Source organism: Marmota flaviventris, chromosome 7, assembly GCF_047511675.1.
Source record: "Marmota flaviventris isolate mMarFla1 chromosome 7, mMarFla1.hap1, whole genome shotgun sequence".
Taxonomy (NCBI): Eukaryota; Metazoa; Chordata; class Mammalia; order Rodentia; family Sciuridae; genus Marmota; species Marmota flaviventris.
This window is the reverse complement of record NC_092504.1, coordinates 13,121,346-13,132,403: the sequence shown is the minus strand read 5'-3', so window position 1 is coordinate 13,132,403 and position 11,058 is coordinate 13,121,346. Positions and strand designations below refer to the sequence as shown.

Below are 11,058 nucleotides of genomic sequence, written 5' to 3'. Positions count from 1 at the left end.
AAGAGCATGCTACAGGGACACTGCTACATCGATGTTCATAGCAGCACAATTCACAATAGCAAGACTGTGGAACCAACCTATATGCCCTTCAATAGACGAATGGATAAAAAAAAATGTGGCATTTATACACAATGGAGTATTACTCTGCATTAAAAAATGACAAAATCATAGAATTTGCAGGGAAATGGATGGCATTAGAGCAGATTATGCTAAGTGAAGCTAGCCAATCCCTAAAAAACAAATGCCAAATGTCTTCTTTGATATAAGGAGAGTAACTAAGAACAGAGTAGGGTCGAAGAGCATGAGAAGAAGATTAACATTAAACAGGGATGAGAGGTGGGAGGGAAAGGGAGAGAGAAGGGAAATTGCATGGAAATGGAAGGAGACCCTCAGGGTTATACAAAAGTACATACAAGAGGAAGTGAGGGGAAAGGGAAAAATAATACAAGTGGGACAAATGAATGACAGTAGAGGGGGCAGAGAGAGAAGAGGGGAGGGGGGGATAGTAGAGGATAGGAAAGGCAGCAGAACACAACAGACACTAGTATGGCAATATGTAAATCAATGGATGTGTAACTGATGTGATTCTGCAATCTGTATATGGGGTAAAAATGGGAGCTCATAACCCACTTGAATCAAAGGGTGAAATATGATATATCAAGAACTATGTAATGTTTTGAATAACCAACAATAAAAAATTTAAAAAAAAAGAATATAATCTTTGAAGTCAGATAGATCCAAGCCCATTTATTAGTGGTATGAAGTTGTGTACTTAGCTATCCCTACCTGCAGTTTCCTAGTCTGGAGCGCAAGGACAATAAGTGCCTTAGAGGAGGCACAGTGCAAAGATCATATTAATGGTCTAGTAAATATTCTTGTACCCCTATATTTAACATAATACTTAATTCTGTCCTACCCTCTGTTTCATTCCTGGTGGCATAAAAGGACCTGCAGATTACAGTGCTGGCAAATTCTGGGAGTTGCAACTCTTTCCCAAGGTATTTTAGCTCCAGGTACCTTGATTAGAGTGCTATGGTCCAACAGAGCTGATAAAGAAATCTGATTTTCCCACTGTGTTCCATTTTAAAGTTGAAAGTATAACATGCTATTGGAAAAGATTTAGGCTCTAGGACTTAATAAAATCAAATTTCAGTTATTAAAACTTGGGATTAGATTGCACTTTTACAAACTTGAATGTGTATAAAATCATCTAAAGCAGTGGTTCTCCAGTTTATTCAGACCCAACATCACCTTTTCATAACATCTATGTTGCTATCTTGAAATTTATAGATAATATACTCTGCTTACACACATTTTTAAAAATTGGTATAATTTCATGACAATACTGTAAATGACAAATGCAAAGGAAGTGATTACAATTAAATAATATGTACTTCAATATCTAGATAGTCTGGAATGACTAACTTTACGACAGTATAGTACTCAGAGGCTTGCACACAAATAGAGTTACATGAATATAGTGAACATGGCAATTAGAAGTGTGCTTATTGACAACCAAATACCAGTAGTTACATGGCCATTGATGATGTGTTTCTGTTCCACAAAGGCTAATTTTCCTGTATTTACATGGTGGTTAAATTCCTGCAGAATTCAGTGTATATTAAGATTCTGCAGAAAATACTGAAAATATACAATTTGGAATTAATCAGGGAACTTGTTTAAAATGTGGATTTTTGGTCCCCATGCCCAGAGGTATTTGCCTCTAGGGGTACGGGATATGGCCCAAGAATCTTTTGGTGATTCTGAGTCAGACATTCTGTTATCTAAATCAACTCTGAGGAGGAAGGTTGTCCTGAAGAGTAGTACCTAAGATGAAACACTACAAACCAAAAACCCAGGTTTGCCATTCAGTTCTCCTGCAGTGTAATGTAGTAAAGGGAAAATAAGTGATCTAGAATAGGAGTATCTCACTCATTTTCAAACACAACTATGTCTTTTTTAAAATTTTTTATTGATTTTTTAAAATAAATGACAGCAGAATGCATTACAATTCTTATTACAGATATGGAGCACGATTTTTCATATCTCTGGTTGTATATAAAGTATGTTCACACCAATTTGTATCTTCATACATGTACTTTTGATAATGATGTCCATCTCATTCCAGCATCCTTGCTAACCCCCTGCCCCCTCCCTTCCCCTCCCACCCCTCTGCCCTATCTAGAGTTCCTCTGTTCCTCCCATGCTCCCCCTCCCTACCCCACTATGAGTCAGTCATCTTATATCGGAGAAAATATTTGGCATTTGTTTTTTTGGGATTGGCTAACTTCACTTAGCATTATCTTCTCCAGTACCATCCATTTACCTGCAAATGCCATGATTTTATTCTTTTATTGCTGAATAATATTCCATTGTGTGTATATGCCATATTTTTTTTATCCATTCATCTACTGAAGGGCATCTAGGTTGGTTCCACAGTTTAGCTATTGTGAATTGTGCTGCTCTAAATATTGATGTGGCTGTCAGACACAACTATTTCTAATTGCTTTGACTTGGTATAAATTTTCTGGGTCAGTTTTCCCCATCTATAAAATGGGTATTGTTACCTGCAGCATGGAGGGGTGAGACTGTGTTTGAGACCCATTGAAGTTTGCTTTGTTTGTAAAGATTATTAAAATTCTCAATAAAAGGCAGCAAAATGAAATGTATTAACCATGTAAATTCTTTATTATGGTAACAGCATTTTCACTCGTTAGAAAAATCTGATCAGGGTTCACTTTCCTGAAAGACCACTGTTTAAAACCAGAGAAAAGCATGTGAGGAAAACCTTAGCCCGTTAACCTCTCCCTTCCAAACAAACTAAAGAGGCACCAGCTTTGAAAACTTGACAGGATTCTGGCTCCAGGCAATTTCGTGAATTTAGACGAATCCCTTCACCTTCACCGGACTCTCTGTTTTTAAGCTCCATCTATTACTCAACTACTTCTCCAGTCCCTTTTGTGTCCTTCTCCCACACCTGCCACCTTCCTTTCTTCCTCTGATGACGTTTTACCCGCGTTCTTACCAAATCCTGCACTATGTGCGTTCTGCACGCTCTCGTCCCAGATTTTGGTCACCCGCCCCCTCGCTACTCGTAAGAGGGAGCCCCCACCCCACCCCCGCAGTCTTCCCGCGACGTCCCTGCTCCACTGGAGGTGGACTCCCAGTCCCTCTGTGCGCTCCCGCAGTTCTGGCACTGGCCGCTACTGCGCCGGAGACTCCACAACCTCTTCGCATCCGGGTTGCTCGCTGTCACCTCCCCACCGCTCCCTTAGCGTCCCACCCCGACACACACATAGACACACACCACAAACCTGTGACCTCAGCTCGGGGTATTGGTGCTGGGTTCCTCACCACTATTCCCAGCCACCCCTTGCACACTGCCACGGTGTCCTTTCCATACTTGTCTGGCTGCCAGAGAACAAGGCTGGCTCTTCCTCCTTGCCCCAGAATGCCCGTCTCGGGCTGGGTCCCTCGCCACCGAGTCCGGAGCCCCGCACCACCCACGTGTACAAGAGCGCAGTGCCAAGCCAGCGAAAAACCGAAGGACCGCGGCTCCTGGCCGCAGAAGCTTTCCGATTGTAAGAGAAACCTCGCACCCGCCCGCAAGCCGCGCACAGATAGCGAGCTGCAAGTGCTGGGCGCCGGCGCCTCGCTGCAGGGTGCGGACGCCCGCAGAGCCAGCTAGCTAGCGAGCGCGAGCAGAGGGAGGGTGGGTAAGCGAACCGAGGAAGGGTGGGCGCGTTGGTGGGTCTGGGAAGCAGACATCTCCGAAAAGCAGGGGCTACGCGGCTGTGCTGCCCGTAGGACTGCAGTGCCACCTCTCCCAAGAAAGCCCGCTAGCTCACACGCCCGCGCGCGTACGCACGTGCACACGGTAGGCAGGGAAAGCACAAGCGAGAGCATTTGAGTGCTGGGCGCCTTGTAGCTATGGCATCTGCCCTCAACAGCAAAATTCACCCGCCAGGGACTTGCCCGAGCTCCAAAGCCGATTCCCGCGGTGGCACTGGCTGGAGAATGGACTGTGATACCGAGATGCACGTCAAAATGTGCAAGAAGATCGCCCAGCTCACCAAGGTAAGGTAGGGCGCTGAAGCTGGCGAGCTGTGCGCCCGGGGCTGCTAGAGCCAGGGAGGGAGGGCAGACGCGCCTCTGGGGAGGCCCGTGCCGAATCCGGACAAACTTTGTCTCTGAAGCCAACCAGGAAAGGAAACGGTGCTAAATCTGGTTGACTTGACCTTTTGGAGGCACCATTCTGAAACAGAGAGAACCTTTGCCAAGGAAACTCCCGCAGCCTGCCTGCTGAGCAGGTGGGCTGTGCTTTTACCAAGGTGGGAATGTGAATGAATCGTGTGTGTGTGTGTGTGTGTGTGTGTGTGTGTGTGTGGTGTGTGTGTGTGTTTTCGTTCCTTTGCCATCAATGCTTAAGTGATCGTGCCTGGAATGTTGTGAATTTTTTCAGCGCCGTACTTTACAGCTGGGAGGTCATGTGAGCACTATTTAAACACTTGATTCATTTATTCCTTCCATTCAACAAATATTTGAGTCATTTGTTGAGTGCCAGCAGCTTGCCATGGCACTGCACTAACCCTGGAAGGCAGCCCAGGGGACTTACTATCAAACTGGCTGCAGACGTGTGTAGGAGCATAAATGGGGAAGAGTACAATTCACTATATAATTATGGGATTAGAAAGGACCTTGGGAGGTCAGCCAGACCTTCTCCCTACTTCATTTCAGAGACACAGAGTCGTGTGTCATATTCATGAAAACTATCAAGAGGCTGCCACCAGTGCTGGCTGTTAACCCTCTTCAGCTTCCCGATTAAGGAGCTCCTTGTCATAGGTTCCCCTCATGTGCCTTGTCTGTCCATGGAGAACTCCATTCCTCTCTGTCTTTTGCACAGGGTTTGAAGTGGATGCAGCTAGCTGTTTGTGCAGGTTTTCCTTTTAGTCTCCTAATAAACTCCTTAGAGTATGCCTGCCAGTGGAAGGTGGGAGCCAGATTCTGTCCAGAAATATATAGAACATACTTTTTCCTCACTATCTCCTTCTTACTTCCCATACCCACTTTTTTTGTGGAATCATGGGCATTCTCACCACCAGACACACACTATTTTGCAGAAAGGAATAAAGCACAGAGTGGGAACTACTCTAGCTACCTTCTCCTGCCTCTCTAGTTAACTTCCCCTCATTCTTTGCACATAAAACTATCTCCAAACAGTGATCTCTAGTCAAGGACTGAAAAATGGGAATGTAGATAACCAGTGGAGAACTTGGCATGTATGACTGGCACTATGGATCTAACCTACATTCATCTACTTAGTGACACCAATCAAAACATTTATTCTGCCTATAATCCCAGTAACTTGGGAGGCTGAGGCAGGAGGATTGCAAGTTCAAAGCCAGCCTCAGCAACTCAAGTGAGGCCCAAAGCAACTTATCTAGACGCTGGCTTAAAATCAAAAAGGGATAGGGAGGTGACTCCATGGTTAAGTGCCCCTGGGTCCAATCCCCAGTAGAAAAAAAAAAAATAATTCAAATACCTAGAAAGGCACATGGCACAATGTAAGCCATCTTTTCTACCTTCAAAGAATCTAAAATATTTTTGAAGAAAAAGGCTTGAATATGGAGAACTAAGACATTGCTATTTTGTCAGTTGCTAAATTGGGTATTTCAAATTTCAAATTGGGTATTTGCTTCTACTATAGAAGTAGAAACAAAAGACTATGTCCTTTGAATACATTCAAATGGATAGGATATGTCATATGAACAGGAACAGTTGCGTGAGACTCTTTGGACAAATACGATCCTTGAATTTTATGTGAATTTATGAAGTGCCTAGTATGTACCAGGCACTATGTTGAATATGGATGGCATAAAATTTAATAAGACAGCTCCTACCTTTCTGAGGATGTCAGCATATAAATAGATTACTTCAATATTACATAGTTATCGTTCCACTCATTAATATTTATGGTTTAGTTATAATGTGCCAAGCAATGAAGATATAGCAGTAAAGAAGGCAGGCATGATCCCTGGCACACAGTAGGCTGTGTTTCTTAACTACAGGTCATGGTTGAATATTATGTAGTGCCTTTCTTTACCATTTTTTCATACAATTGCTTAAATTAGGAATTTTGTATTGATAAGCTATCTTTCTTTGTATTGAACATATTTTCCCTATCTGCACATTTAACCCTTCCATGAGTTTTATTTTGTGTCTCTCATTGGTGAGTTTAATCCAGGTGCATTTATTGTGATTATTAATATATCTGGGCCTATCCTTCCATCATATTTTTTGTTCTTCATTTATCAATTCTTCTCTTTGCTCCCTTTTTCTCCATTCTTGCCTTCTATTGGATTAATAACATGATCTATATTCCACAACTGGATTAAGATCTCTGGACTTTATTTTTATTCTTCTCAGATTTGTGTTTTTCAACATAGATTTTTAACTTTACGGTTTCCTAACAAATCTATCATCTGTTTTTTTCCTACAAAGGAACTTTGTATACTTTACCCATTTAACAGTCTTTCCCTTTCTCATCTTGACATCAATGACTAGTTGTAGCTTTACCTTTTAAATTTAAAATGTTTTTATAGTCAAAAGTTAATTGAATTTACTGACATTTTATCAATTTATCTGCTCTTTTTTTCCCCCCTTGAATCCAAAGTGCTTACTTTGGGTTCACTTTTCTTCTGGCTGAAGTCCATCCTTTACTAATTCTTTCTGTAGGGAGTGGTGATTGGGTAGGCAGTTCTTTGTATACTTGAAATTATTTTGCTCTCATTGTAATATGACAATGTATTTGGATATAAAATTCTACTGGACCATTACTTTCCCATAGCACATTGATGGCAGTACTCTATTGTGTTCTAGTACAAATTATTGCTAATTGTTGTTTCTGGTTAAAAATTCTATTGCCAATCTAATTTTGATTGCTTTGTAGATAATCTGCTTTTTTTTCTTTATAACACTTCAAATTTTTATTGTTGTTTATCTTCAATGTTCAGAAGTTTCACTAGAACTGTGTTGGTGTTTATTTATCTTTGTCCTCTGCAGATGTAGGAGAGTACTTGCTATGAAGACTCATGCCATCTTTAATTTTGGAAAATTATCAATGATTTTTTTAAAATATTGTTCCCTTCCATTGCCTCTAGTCTCTTTTCTGAAAGTGCCACTATGTTGTATGAGGAAGCTTCCCCATCTAGCTCCTGAGAGGCTATGTTTTTTTATTTGTTCTTTTTAGGTATACATGATAGTATAATGTATTTTGACATATCATACATACATGGAGTATAACTCCCTGTTCTTGTGGTTGTACATGATGTGAAGTTTCACTGGTTGTGCATTCATAGATAAACATAGGAAAGTTATATCCCATTGATTCTACTGTCTTATCCATTCCCATCCTTCCTCCAGATCCGCCTTCCCCCATTCAATCCTGTGAATCTCTACTCCCCCACCCCATTGTGAGTCAGCATCTGCAAATCAAAGAGAATATTAGGTCTTTGATTTTGAGGATTGGCTTATTTCACTTAGCGTGATACATCCAGTTCCATTACTGGCAAATGCCATAATTTCATTCTTCTTTATGGACGAGTAATATTCCATTGTGTATATGTACCACATTTTCTTTATCCATCATCTATTGAAGGGCACCTAGGTTGGTTCCATAGCTTAGCTATTGTGAATTGAGCTGCTATGAACTTTGATGTGGCCATATCACTATAGTATACTGATTTTAAGTCCTTTGGGTATAAACCTAGGAGTGGGATAATTGGGTCAAATGGTGGTTCCATTCCAAGTTTTCTGAGGAATCTCCATACTGCTTTCCATAGTGGTTGCATTAATGTACAGTCCCACCAGAAATGTATGAGTGTACCTTTTCCCCTATGTCCTCGTCAACATTTATTTTGGTACTTGTATTCTTGATAATTGTATCCTGAATGGGGTGAGATGAAATCCCTGAGAGGTTATTTTGAAAAATTCTTTTGTCTCTCTGTTGCTTCCTGGTGGATTCCTTAATCATGTCTTCCAATTTGTCAATCTTATAAATAATTTGTCTGTTCCAGACTTTTTCCCATCTGTTAAGTTTTAGAATTTTAATAATTATATTTTTCATTTCTAAGATCACTGTTCCTATTCTGCCTGTTATGATTGATAATTTCATGCTTAACTTTTACAGCTTAATTGGAGTACAATTTACATATCATAAAATTCACCTGTTTTAAGTGTGCAGTTCAATATATTGTAGCAAATTTATAGTCATTGAACCATAACTATGACCCAATTTTAGAATAATTTTTCATCCCAAAGAAATCCATCCCTCATGCCCATTAGTACCCAGTCCTTGTTCATATTCTCAACCCTATAACCTTTAATTTACTCTTTGTCTCTTTATATTTGTCTTTCCTGGAAATTGCAAATAAATGAAATCATACAATATTTGATCCTTCTCCTCTGACTTTTGTACTTCTTTTTTTTACTTAATTGCTAAATCTTAGCATAATATTTTTGAGGATCATTCATGTTGTAGCATGCATCAATAATTCATTCCATGTTTTGCTCTTGTTCAGATGTGTCATGTTTTATCTATTCACCAATTGATAGATATTTGAGTTTCCACTTTTTTGACTAATATCAATAATAATGCTATGAACATTACATTAATCTGCAGGTCTTTGTGTGTTCTTGGGTACATAAGAGTAGAATTGTTTGGTTGCATACTAAATTTATGTCTAACTTTTGAAAAAATTTATATTGTTTTTCAAAGTCACTGTACTATCTTGCATTCTCTAGCTCCTATCACCCAAGCACTCAATTCTCAAATTTCAGTGAAATACACTTCTTTCTATACTCCACTTTGCACCCATCTTTCTCTTTTTTGTGCTTATTTTAAAATTTTTTTTCATTGACATAAAACGTATACATATTTATGGGGTACAGTGGGATATTTCAGTACATGTATATAGTGTGTAATGATAAGATCAAGATAACTGGTACATCTATCACCTGAAACATTTAGCATTTCTTTGTGGTGGGAACATTAAAACCTTTTCTGCTAGCTGTTTTGAAATATACAATTAATTGTTGCCAACCATATTTACCTCATTCTGGTATAGGTTATTCCTTATTTCCAGGTGCACCCCTGTATCTAATAGCCATTCTCTCTCCTTCCCCTCACCCTTTCCACTATTCTACTTTCTACCTTTATGACATCAACTTTCTTAGCATCTAAGCTTCCTGGCTTTGTAAGTGTGAACATGCAGTGTTGTCTTTCTGTGCCTGATCTATTTTGCTTAATGTAATGTATTCAATTCCAACTACCATGCTGCAAATGACAAAATATTTTGTTTGCTAAAGCAGTGATATTTCATGTGTATATATACCACATTTTCTTTGTCCATTCATCCACTAATAGACACCTAGCTTGATTTCATACCTTAGTATTGTGAATATATATTCATCCATTTTCCTCTTCAGGTTTTCTGACTGAAATATCTTCATCTCTAAAAATCATATCCTGTTTCCTCTAAGAAAAGCCTTTGGAAAAAAAACCCCTCACTGTTGTGAGTCAAAATGTGTCAATTAATTGTTAATAAATGTTAATTGCTTTTTTCTTATCCATCTGTTGCATTAGTAGTTTATACAATGTCTGGTACATAGTAAGCCCAAAGTAAGTCTATTAAATTCAATCAAAGTTTCCTTCCACATATTTGGCTAAGATTTTTTGCATGATACTTATTCCTAACATATTATAGTTGACTTGTGTATAGTAGGTCTCTCAAAGTAATAAGTGCCTTAGTTTTTATTTTTAATACTTGACAACTAGCAGGCATTCAATGGTAGTCTAGTCAGGAAATATTTACAGCAATCCAAAGTCCAGGATGCACACTAAAATCACTTACAGAGCTTTTAAAAACACACAGCCATTACAGACTTGACAATGAAATGCAGTGTCTGATCTTAGACTGGATTCTATCCTGGTGGGGAAAAACATGCTACAATGTTTATCCAATGAGATAATAGGGCCAATTGACAAAATTGAAATACTGCTAATAAAGAGAATAAAGCATCTGTATCAATGATAAGTTCACTGGCATTGACAACTATATTATGGCTCTGCAGGAAAACATTCTTGGGAAATGCACATTGAAGTATATCTTACTTTTAAGGAAATACAATGCCTTACAAAGCATTTTATGTTATAATAAAATGTAGACTATAAAATATATTTATAGAATAAATGATAAATGGGATGTAATGTTAAAAATTAGATGATTCTGAGTAAAGGGAATGTGGATGTTCTCTGTACTAGTCTTTATCTGTTCATTTTTTCCTAGGTGTGAGATTATTTCTAAGCACAAAATTTAAAAGCAAAGAAACAGAAAGCCTTGGTGCACCCAGGTGCCATTGGACAAGGAACAGAGGACGTGGGAGCAGGCATTGGTGTTCTTCTCAAAGCCCTTCAAGAGTGTCCAGTGCATAGACAGGGTTGAGAAACCACTGTCTTTGGAGCAAGCAAAGGTTTAAACAGAAAAGTGTTCATAGAGGAGTTATTTGGAAGGGGAGGAGAATTCAAATCCCCACCCCCCACACTAAAGCCACTGTGAAGCTTTTGGTCTTGGAAGCATGAGGCAGGCCTTCTCAGCCCGTGCCTGCGCCTGTGGGCTTCTGTCTGCACTCTCCCAGCAATCTCCTGCTCATTTTTCCCATATGGAGCTCTCACCACAACCTCACCCCAGGAAAGGCCCACTCTCTCCTACCCAAGATTCCCTGGTTCCTACTTTCAAGGAGGGAAAGTCTTGCCCCAGATACAAATCTTAATGAAGAGCCTTTTGTCTTAAAACAACAACAAAAAAATGAGTGGGAGAGCCTATGCTCCTCCCCATGACCCCATTTTGATGGCTAAGGCTGACTTTTGGGAATCCTGACCACAGCAAGAGAGGCGAACAGACCTGTGGCAGTACCTCTCATCTGGAGCAATTAGAGGAAAGGTACCTTGGAGGGAATGAGCAGACTTCTTAGTGCCAGAAACCATCAAGCTCAAAGTAG

At 39.8% G+C, this 11,058-nt stretch overlaps 1 protein-coding gene across 1 annotated transcript in view; it reads left to right on the top strand.

Moving 5' to 3' along the window:
• Positions 1–3,930: 3,930 nt before the first annotated feature.
• Positions 3,931–11,058, top strand: part of Fam184b (family with sequence similarity 184 member B) — a 111,029-nt gene continuing 103,901 nt past the window's right edge. The window contains exon 1 of the mRNA XM_071614785.1: positions 3,931–4,077. Coding sequence (XP_071470886.1) covers positions 3,931–4,077 — 147 coding nt within the window. The remainder of the gene's footprint in view (positions 4,078–11,058) is intronic.